The 21,598-nt window shown below is 53.9% G+C and overlaps 2 protein-coding genes across 5 annotated transcripts; both read left to right on the top strand.

Moving 5' to 3' along the window:
• The first annotated feature begins 2,796 nt into the window (after positions 1–2,796).
• TMEM265 (transmembrane protein 265) lies at positions 2,797–5,725 on the top strand. Its single transcript, XM_084630350.1, has 3 exons — positions 2,797–2,875; positions 3,194–3,450; positions 3,864–5,725. Exons 2-3 carry the CDS (start codon positions 3,235–3,237, stop codon positions 4,020–4,022), a joined length of 375 nt encoding a protein of 124 aa, XP_084486476.1. The 5' UTR covers positions 2,797–2,875; positions 3,194–3,234; the 3' UTR covers positions 4,023–5,725.
• Positions 5,726–8,803: 3,078 nt separating this feature from the next.
• On the top strand, positions 8,804–21,511 carry PHKG2 (phosphorylase kinase catalytic subunit gamma 2). 4 transcript variants are annotated; one of them, XM_084631555.1, is made up of 10 exons: positions 8,804–8,876; positions 9,935–10,074; positions 10,681–10,856; positions 17,508–17,562; positions 18,023–18,088; positions 18,251–18,414; positions 18,809–18,899; positions 19,534–19,687; positions 19,897–20,022; positions 20,709–21,511. In XM_084631555.1, exons 2-10 carry the CDS (start codon positions 9,980–9,982, stop codon positions 21,051–21,053), a joined length of 1,272 nt encoding a protein of 423 aa, XP_084487681.1. In that variant the 5' UTR covers positions 8,804–8,876; positions 9,935–9,979; the 3' UTR covers positions 21,054–21,511. The 4 variants fall into 4 exon arrangements, with proteins under 4 accessions (XP_084487681.1, XP_084487682.1, XP_084487679.1 ...); XM_084631556.1 differs by having other exon boundaries at positions 8,838–8,876; positions 9,938–10,074; XM_084631553.1 differs by lacking the exon at positions 8,804–8,876 and adding an exon at positions 9,186–9,449.
• The last annotated feature ends 87 nt before the right edge of the window (positions 21,512–21,598 follow it).

The raw sequence follows: 21,598 nt of genomic DNA, 5'->3' as shown, positions 1-21,598 counted from the left end.
GTAATTGTCCCACTCTACTCAGTACTGGTGAGGTCTCAGCTGGAGCATTGTGTCCAGATGTGGACACCCCATTTTAGGAAAGAGGTGGAGAAATTGGAGAGAGGCCAGAGGACAGCACCAAAATTGATAAAAGGTTTAGCAAACCTGACCTATGAGGAAGGGCTAAAAACACGGTCGTTTTTAGTCTTAGACTCATAGATATTAAGGTCAGAAGGGACCATTTTGATCATCTAGTCTGACCTCCTGCACAGTGCAGGCCACAGAATCTCACCCACCCACTCCTGCAATAAACCCCTCACCTATGTCGGAGCTATTGAAGTCCTCAAATCATGGTTTAAAGACTTCAAGGTGCAGAGAATCCTCCAGCAAGTGACCTGTGCCCCATGCTACAGTCTTGAGATAAAAAGACTCAGGGGGGACCTGGTAACAGTCTTCAAAGATGTTAAAGGCTGTTACAAAGGGGACAGTGATCAATTGGTTGCCATGTGCACCAATGGTAGGAGTTGAGTGCCTGAGGGGTACTTTGTGTAGGCCTAGATGCCCATAGACCTACTGCACACTTGGGAGGACATGGGGCCACGTGTCTCTTGTTCTGGACAAACTCTAACTTATCAATATGTATGAGAAAAATAATGCAGAGCTAAGTGTGCAAATGTCTTTGCCCTTTCAACTATGGTCCCTAATCTACTTTGCCCCAAATAGAAATTCCTCCTTGGGGGAGGCCAATAACTTTCTGAGAGAGAAGCAATTTGAGGACTGCCCAGGTTGTGTTGTAGATGCCCCTGGCCAGAGCAGCCATGGTGATGACCCCACTATAGCAGGCTTTTAAAAAGAAGTGGATAAAATCATGGAGGACAGATCCATCAATGGCATTAGCCAAGATGGTCAGAGATGGAACCCCATGCTCAAGGTTATCCTAAACCTCTGACTACCAGAAGCCAGGAGTGGAAGATGGGGTGGATCACTCCATATTTGCCCTGTACTGTGCACACTCAAGCTCTGGCATGGGCCACTGTCAGAGACAGGATTCTGAGCCAGACGGACCATGGTCTGTGACCTAGTATGGCAACTCTTATGTTTTTGATGACGTGAACCATAAAATCAAAGATACTTGTGTTAATTTGTGCACGGAGAGTGTTTAAAATATTACCACGTTGCATGCACACTACAGTGCCTCTGTTTCACACAGAATCGCTCAGCTCAAAGACCAGAGCTGGTGGACAAAGCGCCAGAGGCTGACGACCCCGCCAGAGTGCTAGATAAAATAATCAGAACGGCGTGTGGAATGTTGAACGTCGTCTTTGTTCAGCCGCATTTCGCTAATGTCATACAAAGTATTCTTACAGCTTCATACAAGCTCTGAAACATAATTTGTGTCAACTCATTTCCCCAGGCACACATGTCGTTTTAATTTTATCCCTCCAAACTTTAACCCTCAGCGAGTACACGTTTAAAACGTACTCTCTGCAGGCCTTTGAATTGCGTTAGCACTGGGAACATGACACTTGGAGGTGCCATATAAGGGCATGGGGAAGTGACACACCCCCAGCTATGCCATATGAGGGCGTGGGGCTGTCACACAGGAGCCCCGGGGCATGCCACAGGAATGAGTGAAGACCAGTTTCCCAGCTGGCTCGGGCAGTCCCAGGGTGGATTGTCCTCAGCACTGGGCCCCAAGTGCTTTCTGATTCAGCCCCTCCTGGAGAGGGAGCGGTGGCTCGTGACACGGTTGCTCGGCCTTGGGGCTGCTGGACAGACACATGCTCAGAGGCAGAGGGACACACACAGAGACTCACCTGTCCTGCTGCTGCCCATGGGGAGGGGGCTGCCAGGCATGGAGAGAGCAAAACTCCCAAGCTAATGGAAGGAGGCAGCCATAGCTGATCAGACGGCTCCCCCTGCCCCAGAAACTAGCTCCTAGCCCACCGACCAGCCCTCCCCCCTCACACGCCCCAGAGGCAGGGGGATGTCAACGCTCAAGCCACTAGCCCAGCCTGACTATCCACGCAGGGACCTGGCAAGGTGGGTGGGGGCGTTTGACGAGGCAGCCGGCCAGCTTTGAGTCAGAGTCAATGAGCTCATGCTGAGAGGCTGGGCCCAGCCCTAAAGACGCACTGCCAAACCTGGACTGGGAACTCACAGGTGTGCAGACAAACAGGCAGACGGCGACGGGTGGAGCTGGGATCCCAGGCCAGAACCCTGCCACCAGGTGAGACAATTCCCCATGGGGGTGGGGGGCTCTTCTCTTCCACCCCACCCCTTCCTCGTCCGCACAGCCCCCTCCCCAAGAGTCCGTTTCCCCAGCAGAGATGGAGACAACTCCCAATCAGAGCCCATCCAGCCTGTCTCCCCGCAGTCTACTCCCTGCCCTTCCCTAGGGCAGACCAGACTCACAGCTGCCCTGGCACGAGGGGATCTTTACTCCCCTTAGCACCCTGCTCTCGGCTAGAGGCCCCCGCCCCCCACCCGGGGCAGTGGTGGATGATTTTCCAGCCAGGGCTGTTAGGTGTGGCCTGAGAGTCGCTGTCAGGACCCAGCGGGGTTTGGAGAGGACCGGAGGGAACGTTACCAATGTGATTGTGAAGCCCAGGGGCTGTTGTTTGCTCTGGCTCAAAGCCACCTTTAAAGCGCCTTTGAAAAGAGCTGACAGAAAGAAGGAACGATTCTGAACCAGAGACTGGGGGGGACTGGCTGGCTCAGGGGGCGGGGGGGGGGGGTGGGACATGGGGCCCTTCCCCTCTTGGGGGGCACTGGGGGATGGGGCATTGCTGGCTGAGGCAGCTGCTGTCCCTGGAAGCTCAGGAATGGGCTGTGTCCTGGCATTCGGTGCCACCCTCCCTTCCCCGGTGTCACCCCCCCTCCCCTGGGCAGCCAGGTAATCCCCTGCGGGCAGTGACTCAGGGCAATGGAAACCAGGGAGGACGCAGGTAATCCCAAGCACAGACACAGCCCGAAAGGGGAAGCCCGCAAAGGATGAGGAGACCCGGCTCAGAGGGGACCCAGCCTTAAGGGAGCTGGTGCGGGGAGGGCGGGTGCTCCCTAATAACTCTGGGCTCAACACCCTATCCCTGAGCTGGTTGGCCACCCCGATTCCCCTCCCCGAGGGGGAGCTTAGCCATGCCTGGGGCTACAGCAGCTGCAGCAGGGCAGGGCAGGGCTGTGGCATGTGGCTATCTGTGTTTCTGTCCTGTAGGTGCCCCTGCGGCCCCATGCTGGGGGAGCCCTCGGTGCCTCATGGGGGAGGAGATGGCCCTCGGTGTGGGGAACGGCTGCGCTGGGAAACCCGCAGGGGATGAGGCAGAGACTGTGGTGATGATCCAGGAGGGGCCCTCACAGCCTGAGCCGTCTGCCTGGACCCCACGTCCCCATGCCCTCCGCTACCTGGCCATAGGCAGCATTGTCTGCTGCTGCTCCTGCCTGGGAGTGCTGGCCCTAATCTATGCTGTCAAGGTGAGGGGGGCTGGGATACAGCAGGGAGGATGGGGACATGTCTCAGTGCTGGACGGTTCTTGGGGCTGGGATATAATAGGGCGAGGGGGGGCTGGGGCCATGTCTTGGTGCTGGAAGTTCCCAAGAGCTGGGATAGGGTGGTGGGGGCATGGGGCCATGTCTCGGTGCCAGGGGTTACTGGGGACTGGGATGTAGCAGGGGGTCGGGGCCATGTCTTGGCATGGGGGGCTACCAGGAGCTGGGATATAGCGGGGGGTACGTGGCCATGTCTTGGTGCCAGGAGCTACCGGGGACTGGGATATAGAGGGGGTACGGGGTCGTGTCTCGGTGCTGGGGACTACCGGCGGCTGGGATATAGCAGAGAGGGAGGATGACAGGGCTGTGCTTCTTGTGACTCTCCCTTTTCTCCCCAGGCCAACGAGAAGCGGAAGACAAACTCTCTCGACGCAGATCTCTGGGCCCGGAAGTCCTTCCGGTTCTCCCTTCTCAGCATCGGGGTCTGGGTGTCTCTGCTCATCCTGGTGCCGCTGCTCATGGGACTCATCTCCTACCTGATTGCCAAGGCTGAATGATCTCCTGCCACATCCCCATTGGCTCTGGGGGATCAGGGGGATTCCCAGATCTGATTTTCCTCTCCTGGGACTGCAGGATGGGAGTTGCCCTGGCTGCATCTCACCACAACTGGCCTGGAATCTCCCCAGCCCTGCCAGTTCTGGAGCAGCTCTGGCTTCTCTGTGGCTTGGGACTGAGACTTGAGAGAGACCGGGGTGGGATGTGATACAGGATCATCCGTGACTGTCTATTCCCAGCAGAGATGGCAATAAGGGAACCTAAAAACATCAAGGAAAAATCCATGACTGGTAGGGCTAAGGACCAGACCGATTCCGTTCCTAGACGGAGATGGTAAAGCTGTTAATAAGGATGTACAGAAGGCAGAAGTGTTCCATAAATATTAGGGCTTTGTATTTGGAGAGAAGCAGGATGATGAACTCGCATCCCATGAGGATGGTGAACTACTTTCCGGCCCATTAGTGACCGAGGAGGATGTTAAACAACGTCTACTAAACATGTTCACATCACAGGCCCAGGTAAATCGTCCCCCAAAGTCCCAATGAAGTTGGCGGAGGAGATCGCAGGCCTGCAAATGTTTATTTTTAATAGATGTTGGAATGAAATGCCAGAAGACTAAGAAACAGATTGATAGAGCCAGAAGAGTTCCCAGAAGTCACCTACTACAGGACAGGCCTAACAAAGAAAATAACAGAACGCCACTAGCCGTCACCTTCAGCCCCCAACTAAAACCTCTCCAACGCATTATCAAGGATCTACAACCCATCACTCTCACAGATCTTGGGAGACAGGCCAGTCCTTGCCTACAGACAGCCCCCCAACCTGAAGCAAATACTCACCAGCAACCACACACCACACAACAAAAACAGTAACCCAGGAACCTATCCTTGCAACAAAGCCCGTTGCCAACTGTGCCCACATATCTATTCAGGGGACACCATCACAGGGCCTAATCACATCAGCCACACTATCAGAGGCTCGTTCACCTGCACATCTACCAATGTGATATATGCCATCATGTGCAAGCAATGCCCCTCTGCCATGTGCATTGGTCAAACTGGACAGTCTTTACGTAAAAGAATAAATGGACACAAATCAGATGTCAAGAATTATAACATTCATAAACTGGTCGGAGGGCACTTCAGTCTCTCTGGTCACGCGATTACAGACATGAAAGTTGCGATATTACAACAGAAAGGCTTCAGGACCGGGCTCCGGCGGGAGACTGCTGGATTGGAGTTCATTTGCGGATTGGATACAGTTGACTTAGGCTTGAATAGAGACTGGGATTGGCTAAGTCATTATGCAAGGTAACCTATTTCCCCTTGTTTTTTCCTCCCCCCCTCCCCCCCCTCAGACGTTCTTGTTAAACCCTGGATTTGTGCTGGAAATGGCCCACCTTGATTATCATACACATTGTAAGGAGAGTGATCACTTTAGATAAGCTATTACCAGCAGGAGAGTGGGGTGGGGGGAGAGAAAACCTTTTGAAATGATAGACACCCATTTTTTCTTGGTCTGTGTGTATAAAACATCCTCACTGCATTTTCCACTTTATGCATCTGATGAAGTGAGCTGTAGCTCATGAAAGCTTATGCTCAAATAAATTGGTTAGTCTCTAAGGTGCCACAAGTACTCCTTTTCTTTTTGGAAGAATGCTAATACTGTGCCAGGCAAGCAGGGTGACCAGGGGAATTATAGGCTGGTTAGCGTGACATCAATTCTGGGCGACACAAGGGAAAAGCTGATAAGGGCTTCCATCAACAAAGACTGAAAAGATGTAATTAAAGTCAGACAGCATTGTTTTATGGAAAAGACATTTTTGTCAGACAAAGCTGATTTAATTCTTTAACGAGGTTACAAATTTGGTTGATAAAGGCAGTTGCGTAGCTGTAATATACTTAGGGTTTTTGTAAAGCTGTTGACTTAGACTCATATGACATTCTGATTAAAAATATAGCACAATGCCACATCAACAGAGCACAAGTTAAATGGATTAAGAACGGACTGACTGGCAGAGCTCAAGAAGCAGCTGTCAATGGGGGAGTTTCTAGTGGGGTTCTGCAGGGATCGGTACAAGGCCAGATGCTATTTGACATTTTCATTAACGATCTGAAAGTAAATAGGTGCTGATAAATTTGCAGAGTGTCCAGCCTCTGTTCTGCTGGACACACAGAATTCACAGACCTGCTGTTCCCAAAGGAACACCACACCTCAGCTTACCACAGGATCACAGCTCTGCTTAACACACAACACTTCCCTTTGTTTATGGTGAAAAGAAGTACAGTGAAAGCAAACAACCGTGATTCATATAATAGCAATTAGGTAAAAGTATTGGAAACAATGGGTTATGTTTAAAACAAAATAATCATGTGCCTTCTAGAGTCTAGATTTAAATAACAAGACACTTTCATGGTCTTATGAAGTTTAGGTCACCCAAAGTCTTTCTCTCAGTGAGCAACAAGCAGATCGGCTGTGATCCTCCGTTCATAAGACAAGCAGGCAGGCCACTTGTCCCTTGGGTGAAGGATACCGTATCTCTCTCTGCATGCTCCTCCTGATATACCAGACGAATGCTTTGATCTTAGTCATAAACAGGACAAACCTTCCTATTGTGTGGTTCTTCCTGTAGATTTTGTGATCTCTTGTTGACTTTGCAGTCTTGATTAGCTGGTGGCTCCGGATGCAAATAGATTTACATTGTAAGACACACAATACGCAATGGTCAGCCCGGGAGAGATAAGCACCTCCACCCTCAGTTGACCTGTCTTAACTTACACACCTTAAAACCATAATGTTCAGTACAGAAACATAACTTCTTAAATATTATTATCATTTTGCAAAGATTAAGCTGATTAGTGGCCTACTGGGTCAGTGGAGACCTCACATGCCCCTCCACTGGTGAATTATTATGCATATACCAGCCCCAGGAGATGCCTGTAAACCTCTGTGCATCACTTATGTCATCCATCAGTTAGCATTAAGGGATCTCTGGGTCAGAGTAAGCTGGGCCCATTCAAACAAAAGGTGCCCTAATGTAATGCCGACAGACCCTGGTCATCGGGATTGAACGTGGAAGCTCTGGAGCTTAGTGCCTGATACTCTACCGCATGAGCTAAAAGTCACCTGGCTGTTCGCTAAGGCTCTAGAGCAGACTCGTTTTCTCTCTCTCTAAGTGGTCTTGGTGCCACTAGATGGGACACACCACCACACCCAGGAGGTGTGTGGATTACACAGTTCCCCTAGCTGGGGAAGTGCATCCCGAGCTTCAGAGACTTCCCAGGTGATATCCTAGATGAGCCCCGACTTGTAACACCAACAGATCCTGGTCATCGGCGGGCGGGATCAAATGGGTAGCTCTGGAGCTTAGTGCATGAGCCTCTACCTCATGAGCTAAAAGCCACCTGGCTGTTAAGCAGACTCATTTTATCTCTCTCTTTAAGTGGTCTCGGTGCCGCTAGATGGGACAGAACACCGCTCCTGGGAGGTATGTGGGTTACACAACCAAATGCAGAGCTGGGCTCGAGAAACGCAGGCCAGAGCACGCGAATGGGGGACTGTAGCCAGGGCAGCAGTGACGCCAAAACGGATCTAGGGGTCAGGGCGGACAAACACGAGCTCCCAGGACGGCGCGGGGGCACAAGGGGCTGACGCGAGCCACGGATGGGTAAGGAGGGGAGGAGCGCAGAGGAGCAGGAAGGTGAATCGGGCGCACTGGGGAGAGGGATACGGGGTCCCGCCACCCCCTGTTCACATCCAGCCCAGAGGCCTTTCTGGAAGATGCTTTAGCCCAGGGGCAGGCAACCTATGGCCCGCGTGCGAGCTGATGTTCAGTGGCACTCACACTGCCTGGGTCCTGGCCACCGCTCCGGGTGGGGTGGGAGGGGTGGGGGGGGCTCCCCGTTTTAATTTAATTTTAAATGAAGTTTCTTAAACATTTTAAAGACCTTATTTACTTGACATACAACAATAGTTTAGTGATAGATTATGGACGTCTAGAAAGAGACCCTCTAAAAACGGTACCATGCACGACCGGCAGGCGAAACCCTAAATGAGGGGGACTCAGTGAAGACTCGGCACTGAAAGGGGGCCGACCCCGGGTGCAGCCGAAGGCCGGTGGCTGGGCTCCGTGCAGGGGGGGCTGGGGGGACACTGGCCGCCCCGGGCTCTACGGGGCCTCGGGGGCAGGATGGGTCCAGGGCAGCCCCCCCTGCTGCAGTGCCCCCGGCTGGTCACGTGACCGGGGGGCACCATGGGGTCAGCTGGGGGTCAGCATTTGCCATGTGACAGCCCAGGGCACCGGTCAGGTCACGTGACCAGGCTGCACCCCCTTTGGCGTGAGGGCCCCTAACCCTGCCTCTGGGGTCAGAGGTCACCCGGCTGCCCCTTGGCTGACCCAGGAAGCTGCTCCTCTAAGAGCTTCCCCCTGTTCCCCTCCGGCGGGCCCTCTCTTGGCTCCTGATTGGTTAGCTTTAAAGACCTACCCGCCCCTGTCCTCGGCTGACTGGCCGTTTGGTTTGTCAATCATAGGGCTGCTCCACATTCCCGTTCCTGGTCGGTCAATTGAGCCCTCACTCAGGTTCAAACCCCGCCTTGGACTCCTCATTGGTCCGGGTGTCCGCCACTCACCACGCCCGGCCCCACCCCACAGCTCGACTGGACAATCAGGCGGTGGCTTAATTCTTAGATCCGCCTCTTATTGGCTCCCCCACTCATGACCCCTGGCTCGCGACTCACTCTTCCTGCCTGCTGATTGGCCGTCTTGCCTCTCCTCCCGTGGGGGTGGGACAGTGCGGGCCAATCGGGGCAGACGTAGGGGGCGGGGCTGGGAGTCCGGCTCGAAACCGAGGTGCCGGGTGAGTGGGCGGGAGCGCGATGCTCGGGGGGAGGCCCCCTGGGGGGGGGGCCCCGTGTGTGTGGGGGTACGTGGGGGGGGCTCGGGAACGCCCCGTGTGTGGGGGGGTACGTGGGGGGGGGGCTCGGGAACGCCCCGTGTGTGGGGGGGGACGTGGGGGGGGAGGCCCCGTGTGTGTGGGGGTACGTGGGGGGGAGGCTGGGGACGCCCCGTGGCGGGGGGGTACGTGGGGGGGAGGCTGGGGGATGCCCCGTGGGGGGGAGGCTGGGGGATGCCCCGTTGGGTCCCCTAGGTGGGGATCAGGGCACCCTGTGGCGGGGCGCTGGCGCGGACCCAGTCAGTGGTTGCGGTGGGTGGGATCCCAGCTCGGCTGGCTGCACCCCGCACATTCCCCGCTTGTTCGCTCAGCATCACCCCTGCTGCCACCCAGCCTGCCCTCGCTGCTCAGGCCGGCGGCCTGGCTTAGCTCCCTCACCCTTCTGCTCCTGTTCCATCCCACCCGGAGCTCCCCCTGCCTTCCAGCTCCTGTCTAGACCCTTCCAAGATGGCTCCCCTCAAAGTGGCTCTTGCTGAGGTCTGATCACCCCAAGCCTGGGGGCTGGGAATGGGGCACAGTGAAAGGGGGGCTGGCTGGCTTGGGGAGGGAGTGTTGGGAGGGGGTCAGATGGCTGGGGAGGGGAGGCACGTGAGTGGGGAGGGGGTGCTCCGTGGGAGGAGGCTGGGATGGAGGGGCACGTGGGTGGGGAGGGGGCACTCTGTGGGAGGGTGTCTGGGTGGGGTCACATGGGTGGGGCTGGCTGGGGGGGATGCAAGGAGGTGGGTGATCTGGCTGGTTATCTGGAGGGGAAAGGGGGTATGCTAGCTGGAAAAGGGATTGCTGGGGAAGAGAAGTGGGGAACTGGGGGAAGTGAAGTGGGCTGGACGGGAGAGGGAATGGGGCCAGTTGGCTGCGCTGGGGGTCTCCCATGCTGCAGGGGAAGGTGGGGTGTGTGTGTGAAGGGTCTATGGGACAGATCACTGCTCCCTCCCCACTTGCTGTCTGACTCTTCTTTCACCCAGCAGGTGCGGGGGTCCTGGAGCTCAGCTCCTGGGGAGCCGGCCAGCATGACCCGAGATGTAGGGCTAGACGATGAGCTGCCCGACTGGGCCGGCGCTAAGGAGTTCTACCAGAAGTATGACCCCAAGGACGTCATCGGCAGGTGGGGCAGGGGGAAGGGTCTCGCTCCTTACTGGGGGGGGGGGGGGTTGGGGTGAGGGGGAGCTCTGTGCACACAGAGATGGGTGGCTACATCTGTCCATGGCAGGTCTGTGAGCAGCGTGGGGTGGGGGGGTTGTGGGTGTCAGTCTGTCTATCTCACCAGGGTGCCTGTCTGTCCGCAGCAGGTGGGTGAGCAGGTGATGTTGATAAACTGGAGAGGTTAGAGAAGAGCCATGACAATGATCAAAGGGTTGGAAATCCTGCCTAATAGCGATAGACTTACGGAGCTCAATTTATTTAGCTTAAGAAAGAGAAGGTTGAGGGGTAACTTGATCACAGTCTCTAAGTATTTATGCGGGGGACAAAATTCGATGATGGACTCTTCAGTCTAGCAGAGAAAGGTCTAACATGATCCAACGGCTGGAGGTTGAAACTGTGCATCTTATCTGTAGTCTGAATTTGTAAACATCTCACAGTGAAAGTAACTAGCTATTGGAACTAGATGATCACAGTGGTTCCATCAGGACTTGAAACGTATGAATCAACAGGGTGTGGAGGGCTGTGGGTGTCTGTCTCACAGTGGTGTCTGTTGGTCTGTCCATGGCAGGGGCGTGAGCAGCGTGGTGCGGCGCTGCGTGCATAAGCAGACGGGGCAGGAGTTTGCGGTGAAGATCATTGAGGTGACCCCGGAGCGCATGACCCCGCAGCAGCTAGAGGAGGTGCGGACCTCCACGGGCAAGGAGATTGCCATCCTGCGTCAGGTGGCTGGGCACCCCTACATCAGTGAGTGACACCCTCCGTCCCCCTGGGACACCCTATGTCAGTAAGTGGGTATGTTTACACTGCAAAAAACAGGTGTGGCCTTGAGTTCATGGATTCCAAATCTAGAAGGGACCACTGGGATGATCTAGTCTGATCTCGTGTATAACACAGGCCAGAGAGCTTCCCTGGGCTATTCCTTATGGAGCAGAGTGGGTGTTTTTAAAAACATTCAGTCCTGATTTTAAAATTGCCAGTGACGGAGAATCCCCCGGGAACCTTGGTCATTTGTTTGAATGGTTAATTATGCCCCCTGTTCAATACGTCCGCTTTATTTCTGAGCTGAATTTGTCCAGCTTCAGTTTCTAGCCGTTGGATCGTATTAGACCTTTCTCTGCTAGATTGTACTGGGAGTTCATGATCTGCTGATCATACATCATGACCCCCAAATCTTTTTCAGAGTCACTTGCTTCTCAGGACAGAGTCACCCATCTTGTAGTATGGCCCACATTCTTTGTTCCCAGATATACATTTGACTGTAGTGAAACAGACATCGCTGCTTGCACCCAGGGAGCTGTGAAGTAGAGATGAAGATTTAACAGCTCAGGTTGAAGCTTAGAGGACTGGAATTGATTTTTTTTTTCCCCCTGCTAACCCAACTCACTGCTAGTTTAACCCCAGTGAAGAACACGCCTTTTTGCTGTGCCTCTATACCGGGTAACACCCTCCAAATTTCCCGGGCACCCCTATGACAGGAAGTCCCACCCCTGGTACCATCCCCTGTGACATACCAGGATGCAGTCCAGACTAATGAACAGCTGTGTCACTCCTGCCTGCAACCTTGCTGAAGTGCCTTCCACCTGGGCTGCTCACAAACAGCATGCAAGTCACACCCTGTGTGTAGCTGAAGCCTGCCAGCCACACCTGGGTTACAATCTGGCTCTCACCAGCCTGGGTTATACAGCAGGGTGACCCCCAATACACCCCCAGTCTTAAGATTTCCCCCCCAGAAATGTATGTCCTGTTGTGCCCAACCCTCTCCTGGACAGTACAAGTTACATTTAGTGCATTATTTCTTTAATAGGAATAATGCACACAACTTACCACCCCAGTGGCGTTTCCCAGACACTTCATTTTAAACATACTTGATTAGATAAAATCTCTTTGTACTTATTAAATTTATGACTATTTTTATTGTTGTTTTAAGTGAGTACAAGTAATGAGGCATATATGTCAGAAATGGGTACAAGAAAAATAAAGATAAAATGCAACCGATGCCTAACTTAACCTTGCTTTGAATTTAACAGTTTGTTTTCTGACCGCGTGTGCTCAGCAGTTTGTGGATTTGTTTTTGTGGATACAAACTAACACGGGTACCCCCCTGATACTCAGCGGTTTGACCAAACCTCTTAACTTAGGACCCCTTCTGCATTCCAACAGCTGCTTCCTTTGTCCCTTTAGATGTAGAGAATCGATGGACAGAGAGAGAGGGGTGTCTTGGGATGTTTTTCCCTCTCTTTTGTAGTTTCAGTTCTTCTTTTGAAAAACATTTAAAACTTGGTTCCAAGAGATAAAAAAGTCTGTGTGGAAGGATGCTCCCTGCTGCTTTTTTCTCACCTGTTTGAGCTTCCTTTGTTTCCCTTCCTGCTTGATGACTCTTTTTACTGCTTAAATGCAAATTAAACAGAGCACCCATTCCTTTGTTTGTGATAGACCTGTTTGCCAACCTCGGTTTGAAACATATGTTCTTAACACCATACAGAGGAATGTTATAACTTCACGTACAATATTTCCACACATATTTTATCAGGATGACAATGATTAGCAAATTATGAGTTTTCAAATGATCCCTTGCAGGGTGTGCTTTTTACAAAGATTATAACAATAGTGCGTAGGGTGTGAATTCAGAAGTACATTCTGTCACACCTCCCCCTTTACAGAGCTGCAGTAAGATTAGTCACTGGCTGACCTGGAGGCAGCAGGTCAGGGCCCTCTTTCCTGGATAGGGCATCTTCCACCATGTTTTCCCTTCCCTTTATATGAACAATTTCCATATCAAATTCTTGGAGTATAAGACTCTAGCATAGAAGCTTGGAAATTGAGCCTTCAGGTTTTTTTAAACAAGATTAATGGCGAATGATCCATCAGTACCCTGAATTTTCTGTTAATAAGATAGGCCCTTAATTGCTTGACTGCCTACACTGTAGCATAATGTTCTTTTTCTATGACAGGATAATTTTGTACGGTGGGTGTCAATTGTTTAAGAAGGTGATGGGGTATTTGTTGTTTTTCCCCCCATCTGCTTCAGCACAGAGCCTAGACCATGGATCTCGAACTCAAATAACCACGAGGACCACATGAGGACTAGTACATTGGCCCGAGGGCAGCATCACTGAAACCCTTCCATACAAAAGCCCCACACCTTGCCCCTGGCCCTTTCCCCACTCCACCCCTTCCATGAGGCCCTGCCCCTTCCCCACGCCCATTCCAGCTCCGCCCCCTCCCTGCCCCTATTCCAACCCCTTCCCCAAATCCTCTCCCAGGCCCCTCTTCTCCACCTCTTGCCCTGAGCATGCCGCGTCCCCGCTCCTCCCTCCTGGAAAGTCCTAAGCAGCGGGAAGCGCTGGGAGGTAGGCGGAGATGTGGCGCGCTTGGGCGGGAAGGCGGGGGGTCAGGGGAGCCTGGCAGCCGGTGGAGTCTGCGCCTATGGCAGGCCACAGGAAATAACTCCAGGGGCCGCATGTTTGAAACCCCTGGCCTAGACCAATGTCTGATGCACCTGTACACAGTTCAAACATTTTGTCAAAATCTGGACTAGCTTTTTTGGACAAGATTTTCTTCACCTTATCAAATCCCTCTTGATGTGCCTTTGTCCATATGACTTTGTTAGGTTTATTTATTTATTTTTGTGACATAGGTCTGTGATTGCAGATACAATGTTGCTGAACCCCAAGTAACCCCAACAAACCTCAAGTAATAGTTTACCAAACCTATGAAAGAGTGGACCTGTTTTTTGGTTTGAGGTACAGGCCAGTTTCCAATGGCTTCAACTTTTTAAGCGCTCATGGGATCTGTGACCCTCCCCCTACCCAGTGTTCCAAATAAGGAGCTGTGGCTGCTCCAATTTTACACTTAGAGGCTTTTATGGTTAGGCCTAGCTCTTTGGGCTTTGATAGCACAACTTCCGAGTGTGTTTTGTGATCTGCCCAAGTATTGCTAAACACTGCGATGTCCTTAAATGGTTTGCAGAGCTCTGCAAGGGTCTATGTTCACACTGGGTTGACCAGCCTCTGAAAGTTGGTTCCAGCATTAATTAACCCAAATGGTAACATTATGACCCCAGAGTCCCATATCAGTGATGAAAGCCGATTTTTTTTTTTCTGAGCACCCTTATCTAAAGGAATCTGCCAGTAACCTTGAGTTAAATCAAGAGTGGAGATATTTAGCTTTCCTTAAAATGTGCATTATATCATCAATTCTAGGGATGAAATACACATCTGGTGCTGCAAAGCATTGAGTTTTCTATAATCAACACAAAACCATAAAGTGTTGTATTTCTTAGAGACCAAGACCACAGGTGACACCTAAGAGCTGTCAGGTTTCCAAGTAGCTGCCGTGTTAGTCTGTATCCGCAAAAAGAAAAGGAGTACTTGTGGCACCTTAGAGACTAACAAATTTATTTGAGCGTAAGCTTTCGTAAGCTACAGCTCACTTCATCGGATGCTGTCAGACTCTTTAATTACTCCCAGGTCCAACATGTTTTGTATTGCTGTTTGAATTTGTTCCTGCATCTTGCAAGTGGCCCTGGAGGGTCTGCTGGGGGGCGACTGTGGCCCTTCTGTAATGATCTTCTGAGTTAGCAAGTGGATCTTCCCTGGCTCGTGAGAAAACACTTCTTTGTGTTATTGCAACACAGACAACACCTCTGCCCTTTCAACTGGTGTTAATGCACTGCAGATAGTGATGCTTTCCAGGGCTGAGTCAGTTTGGCATTCAGCCATTCAATCAATGAGGTGGTGTGCCTCAGTTTCCCCCTCTACACAGTGGATCATGTTCACCATGGCTTCCCTGCTGTGATAGGCTCTAAGTCTGTTCACATGGACTAGTTGTGGGACAAAATTACCATAAGGCTCTCTAACATGATTTATATCTTCATTTACCAGCCATCATGTCTTCTAACTCCTTTTTTAACCTGTGTACATATTCAGTTACTGGCTCTTTCTCTGTCTCGGTGTTAGTCAGAGCTACAGCCTCAGGATACCTAGTGGCAAATTCACCACCACCAAAATAGATTTTTTCCCCCTTTTGGTAGGACATGGGCCCCACAATGTCCATTGCTACCCTCAGGAATGTCTCTCGTATCAGAGGCAAGGGGTGTAGAGGAACTGTCTGGGGTCCTGCAGGTCTTCTGCAATAATTCCTTTCATCATTCTGTTTTCCTGGCCAGCAGACATTTTCTTTTAACCCGTCTCAGGTTCTGTGTGGCCCCAGGTGATTAGCAAAAGGTCAGTCATGTGCTAACAACATTAATTCCCCACAGTGCTGGTGGGCACAACCAACTGCTTAGAGGGACGCCCAGGGCTTTTGGTTTTTTGTCAATGGAGCATCTTTATGCAATCTCCCATCTTCTTTAAAAAACCTCTCCCCATCTTCCCTGCTTGGGGCCTCATCTAGGACACACTCTTTTATGCTCTCTAGAGTGGGGTTTATCCTTTGTTCAGTTGCAAAACAAACAAAAAAATCTGATATCTGGGACAGTGTCTTCAGTCACAGGGCTCATCCTCTCTCTGCCCTGCCCCTAGCCCGAGGCCATGCTGTTTTTCTCTGCCGTGCAGGACACAGCCTCAACCCTTTCCCACATGTGGAAATGCAGTTTCCGTCTGCTGCAGAGGAGCTAGATAGACCCCCCCCCAAGCAATCTCTGGGATTTTACCACTCTCCTCTGGGATCCCAGCATATGATTACCTTTTGCTACAAGTTACCACATTAATAGCCATAAGCAAAATATCACTCCCAGCAAGCATTTCCATGGGGTTACTATCCCGCACCCGTACCGGCAAGACACCTTCCAAACCTTCCCAGTCCACATGCACCTTGGCTAAAGGTACAGGAATGTTATATCCCCCCACAGCCAGACGCTCCACCTTCTGGTCAGGTAACAGGTCAGTCTTTTGGTCCATGCTTCCCTTGACCAGAGAGATCTGGGCTCCGGTGTCTCTCCACATCATGCACTCCTTGGTATTTACTCTGGAAGCCTTAATAAATTCCATAGCTACCCCCTCGGGGTCAGTCCTCAGAAAACTCATCATTATACCCTGGGGGTAGCTCTGGAGCGCCTGTATTAAGGACAGCTGCGTTAATGTGGGTTGGCTGGGGCCTGGTTTCTTTTAGCTCAGGCCACTGATTTTTCAGGTGGTCAGTGGAGTTACAATGGAAACACTGACTGGGACCCTCCTCTGTCACAGGAGGTTTGTGATGAGGATTTTCAGAAGGGGAATGATTCTGCAGGGGTGAGTCCTTAGGCCTCCTTCCCAGGGGTAAAATGGGATCCCCTTTACGCTGGGTTTGGGTCCCTCCTTTCTGTGGCTTGCACTCATTGCACCTCTGGGCTTGCACAAAGGAGTCAGCCAGAGTGGCCATCTCTTGCACAGATTTTAAAGATTTATCTCTCAGACTGTTCCTAATGTTGTCAGTGCACATATGCAGGAAATGTTCTGGAGCAAAGATATCGAATCATTAGTTGTAATCCTCAGCCCTCTTCCCCTTTATCCATTTCCTTGTTGTCGCACGTCTTATTCGCTTCAGGAGTAACTTGAAACCTTGTAAAACAGCTTTTTGAAATGTACGATACTGTATAACAACGCTTCCTGAATCAGCATTTCATTAAATACATTCAAAGCTTTACCAGACAGTTTTGCAGTCAGTGGGGGGTCTTTCTTGTCCTCAAGAATATTGTGAATCTCACAGAGCCTTTCAAATGTGGTCAGATATTCTTTAGTGCAGGCTGATTCCCTGTACACAGGATACAACTTGTCTGAGCTAAGGGTTCTTTGAGTGGAGGGAGAGATTGGTGATGCTGGGATCTGTCCAGGTTATACATCCGCTGCTCCTCTTCTTGGATCTCTTTCTCTCTCAGCTCCGCAGCTCATGCATGAGCTGCTGCGTCTCACTCTTCTCTTTGCTTCTCACCTTCTAGGGCTTGCCAATAGGCAGCTCCCTGATTTGCTCACCGTTTCTGGTGCTCATGTTCTCTGTTGCTTTCTTCTGCCTCCAGCCTGGCCAGCTCTGGTTTTGCAGTTGCTTCGCTGTTGCTCATTGTGATGCTTTACTGTTTCTGCGTCCCTTACCTGAGACAAGCAGACAGCAAACAAACCAAGGGTGACCTCTCCCTGTCTGCTTCCAGCCACTGCATGCGAGACTTACTTAGAATTTGGTATTAGCGGAGCTTTGAAGCCTAGACGGCTGGTGTCAGTTTCCCCCGGCTAACCCAAGTCACTGCGTCTTCACTGGTAGTTTAACCCCAGTTACGAACATCCCTTGTTTGCAGTGCCTATGTACCCAGTGACCCCCCCCCAGCAATCTTCTGGGCACCCCTCTGGCAGGAAGTCCCACCCCCGACACAAGGAGTGCTCCGCTGTAACCCCCCCATCCTCTCACTCCTTTCTCTCCCCACAGTTTCACTGATTGATTCCTACGAGTCGTCCACGTTCATGTTCCTGGTGTTTGATCTGTGAGTATGAGATTCCTGCGCTCCCATGCCCCTTCCCCAGAGGGGCCTGCCCAGCCCCCACTTCTCCCACCAGGACCCTACCACGAGTGATTCCCCCCCCCCCCCACTCCTCCACCCCTGCAGGGGCCTGCCACACCGCAGGGGCCTCCGGCACACTCACGTGTGCCCCCACTCCCTGTAGGGGCCCCCCGTGCCCTGGGGCTCTCGCACCAGGAATGGAACCAGCCTACCTCCTGCAGACCCCAGAGTTGCTGTGGTGTGGGGTGCCTGTGCCCATGGATCAGGAAAGGTGGTGTCCCCACATCCTGTACTGCCTGCCTGGGCTCCCTCCCACTCCATCCGCTCCCTGGGCCAATTTCCACCCACCCCACCAGGGCTGATCACCCCCAATCTGCCCTGTCACCCCACCACAGCCGCCCGCCCCCCCCCAAGCTGGCTGACAACCCCCTTCTCTCCCCAGGATGCGGCGTGGGGAGCTCTTTGACTACCTGACGGAGAAAGTGACCCTGAGTGAGAAGGAGACCAGGTACCGTACAATGCCCGCTGCTGGGGGAAGCTGGGGCTGCAGTAGCCAGGAGCTCCCCCGCAGCCGCGCTCCTGCCCTGCTCCCCCCAGCACCCTCTGTTTGGTGAGGCAGTGGCTGTAGGAGCGATCTGGCTCTTCCCTCTCCTCCCCCCTCCCCCCACAGGTGCATCATGCGAGCGCTGCTGGAGGCAGTGAGCTACCTGCATGCCAGCCACATCATCCACCGTGACTTGAAGCCCGAGAACATCCTCATGGACGATCAGCTCAATATAAAGCTCTCTGACTTCGGCTTCTCCTGCCGGCTGGAGCCGGGGCAGAAACTGCGGGGTCAGAGCAGGCTGGGTGGGAGGGGACTGGCTGGCTGGGCCTGGGGGGAGGACAGGAGGGAGGCCAAGCTGATCTATTGTCAGTGGGAGGGCTGAGCTAGCTGGGTCAATCCAGGGGACTGTGGGGAGGGGAGAGGCCAAGGGGCTGACTGATGGGTGGGGAGGGGTTGGAGGGGAGCACACACCCCAGTCTGGGGGGCTGAGCGATTCAGGGTTGGGGGAAGGGAGAACATGGCTGGGTGGAAGGGGGGAGCTGCTGGGGACTGCTTCGGGGTGGGGGGGGGGGTGCGGGGGCGGGCTGATCCATGGGGCTGATCTGGGAGGGAATTGAAGGGCACTGTTGGTCCCCGCTCACCCATGCCTGGGGTGTCTCTCTTCCCCCTCCCCCACACCAGAGCTGTGCGGGACCCCCGGGTACTTAGCCCCAGAGATCCTCAAGTGCTCCATGGATGAGATGCACCCGGGCTACGGCCAGGAAGTGGACCTGTGAGTCCCTGTTCCAGCAACCACCTTTGGGCTGTGGGGAGAAGGGCTCATTCTGGGGGGGGCGGGGGGGGAGTGGGTGGGCTTGCCCTGTCTACCTCAGTTCCTGTTATGGCTCTTAGACACCCCCATGTGCCCCCTGCTGGCTGGCCACCCACCCACCCTCTGTGTGGGATTCTGACCAGGTCCCCAGCTAGTGGTTTCCATGCCCGCCCTCCCCCCAGTACCAGCGCCCTGATGGATCCGGTAGGAATGACTTGACCCCTCCCGCCCCATTGTGTCTGTCCCAGCCCCGTACACATGGTCCCACCTGGCAAGTGATGGGTCTGACTTGAGAGCGTGTGGGGGAGGTGGCCCTGTCTGCCATCTGGTGTGGGGAGGGGCCCAGCTCCCCACACAGTGGCCATTGGCCCCTCTTGCTGCTGATCCCCCACTCCTGGCTCCACCCTCTGGCCCCTCCCTGCAGATTCACGGTGGCTGAGTTGTGTCCGTGATTCCAGGCCAATGATCCGTCTGTCCATCCCTCCACCCATTGGTCTGTGTCTGTCCATCTGTCCCCCTCCCAGTGGCTCTGCCTACCCTAGGTCTTACTCATGGAACCGTAGCGTGACCTCACCCCCACCTCTCCTCCCCCAAGGTGGGCATGTGGGGTGATCTTCTTCTCCCTGCTGGCCGGCTCACCCCCATTCTGGCACCGCAAGCAGATGCTGATGCTGCGCATGATCATGGAGGGACACTACCAGTTCAGCTCCCCTGAGTGGGATGACCGCTCCGACACCGTCAAGGACCTGGTGAGAGCAGGAGGCCCCCCTGCCATCCCAATTGGATCCGCCTCCTGCAGTCGCAACCCCCCAACTCCATCCCCAAATCAATCAGCTTCCCCCCACCCCCTCTGAATAAAACAGTCCCCCCCCCCCAATGCCCTTGTGCTGAGTGGATTGTCCCCTGGCACCCCGTGGTCTAGTGGCTTAGGCCCCCCTGACTCCTCCTGCCCCTGCAGATCTCGCGGCTGCTGTGTGTGGAGCCGGCGGAGCGGCTGACGGCGGAGCAAGCCCTGCAGCATCCCTTCTTCGAGCGCTGCGTGGGGCGCCCGGTCCGGCTGTTCAGCCCCTACCGCCGGTTCAGGGTGAGTCACCTCCTTCTCCCCCTCCCCACTAGCTGGGGCTCTTCCAGGGCTTTCCCCATCACTGTAATGGGCCTTCCAGCAAGAACCCCCTCCCTTGGGTCAGTGGGCTCTTGAGTCCCCAATAACTCCCCCCGGCCTGCACTGAGCTAATGGGCTCTCCCAGGTTCCCCTCTCCCCCTCCCACCTGAATTGAGCTCTCCTGGGTTCTCCCTCTCCCCCCCACTGCACGGAGCTCATGGACTTTGCTGGGTTCTTCAGGGTACGTGCCCCCCTCCTCCATGTGCTGCCTTAAGGGGCTCTTGTGACTCCCCCTATCCCTCTTCCTTTTCCATTCTCCCCTTTGCTGGAATAACCATTCCGCAGCACTGGAGTAATGGCATCTCCTATGTGCTCCCCCCCCCCGCCTCCCCAATGGTGGGGATAATGGTCTCTCCTTTGCCACCTGGCTTCTCCTCCTCCTTACAGTGGGATGATGGTCTCTGCCATCCCATTCCTCCCCTCTGCAATTGGAAAGTGGTCTCCCCTGTGGCCTCCCCCTCTGCCCTGTGCTAATGGTTTCCCCTGCTGCCTCATTCCCCCCACATCAGGAACAGGGATACTGGGCTCTCCTGTGTTCCCACCCACTGGGATAATGGTCTCTCCCACGCACCCCCACCCTCCTGCTGATGGTCTGTCCTGCGTGGTAGGTGCTGGTGTGGACAGTGCTGGCCTCCATCCGCATGTTCAACAGCTACCGGGTTCGGACGCGGCCGGTGACGCGGGAGCTGCTGCTGCGTGACCCCTACGCGCTGAAGGGCGTGCGCAAGCTCATCGACGCCTGCGCCTTCCGCATCTACGGCCACTGGGTCAAGAAGGGCGAGCAGCAGAACCGCGCCGCCCTCTTCGAGAACCTGCCCAAGGCCCTGCTGCTGGCCCTGCTGGGCGCGGAGGGCGAGGGGGTGGAGCTGGGCCATGGCGAGGGGGCGGAGCACCACTGCTCCTCTCCACTAGGAGGCAGGGACCAGGCTGGGCTGGGGGAGATCCTGGGGTGACCCCCCTCCTAGCCTGGGAACCGCGAGTGGGGGGTAGGGATGGTTGCACTGAACTTTAGGCCAGGGAACCCTCCACTGGGGGGCTGCAGGGGGGGCCCTAATGCAGGTTTGTCAGGGATCTCTGGACAGGAAGGGGCAGTCCTGACTGGGTGAGGTTTAAGGACCCCATGTGTGTCTGGCAGGGAGGGGGCTGGTGTGCTGTGTGCATCCCCCTGCCCGTGTCTTTTTTTTTTTTTTTTTTTTTTTTTTTTTAAACTTGGTCAGTATTGCAGCCTGGGGGAGATGGGGCCAAATCCTCCCCTCCACCTAGATGGCAGAGTTGGGGAGATGGGGCCAAATGCTCCCCCCCTCCCGCCATGGCTTAGCCAGGCCCCGCTGATGTAGCTTGGTTAATTTTTACTTTTTTTCCTGTAGTCTGAATTCCTGTGAATTAGAATAAAAATCTGTTGTGACCCCTACAGCGCCTGGGGGTCCTTCCTTCGTCTGTACTCCCAGCAGGGGCCCCAGGTCTGGGAGTGCAGGGACTGGGAGCTGTCTCCCCAGCA

The sequence above is a fragment of the Lepidochelys olivacea genome, assembly GCF_965140295.1.
Source record: "Lepidochelys olivacea isolate rLepOli2 genome assembly, chromosome: 6".
In the NCBI taxonomy this organism is placed as follows: Eukaryota; Metazoa; Chordata; order Testudines; family Cheloniidae; genus Lepidochelys; species Lepidochelys olivacea.
This window is presented reverse-complemented; position numbering and strand designations above follow the sequence as displayed.

What these genes read in the sequence shown, in the direction of transcription:
- TMEM265 (XM_084630350.1), top strand. Translation starts at nt 3,235, where the DNA reads ATGGGGGAGGAGATGGCCCTCGGTGTGGGGAACGGCTGCGCTGGGAAA. An exon ending in CCCTAATCTATGCTGTCAAG is followed by an intron (nt 3,451 to 3,863) that starts GTGAGGGGGGCT and finishes TTTTCTCCCCAG; the next exon opens with GCCAACGAGAAGCGGAAGAC.
- PHKG2 (XM_084631553.1), top strand. Translation starts at nt 9,420, where the DNA reads ATGGCTCCCCTCAAAGTGGCTCTTGCTGAG. An exon ending in CCCAAGGACGTCATCGGCAG is followed by an intron (nt 10,075 to 10,680) that starts GTGGGGCAGGGG and finishes TGTCCATGGCAG; the next exon opens with GGGCGTGAGCAGCGTGGTGC. An exon ending in GGCTGGGCACCCCTACATCA is followed by an intron (nt 10,857 to 17,507) that starts GTGAGTGACACC and finishes CTCTCCCCACAG; the next exon opens with TTTCACTGATTGATTCCTAC.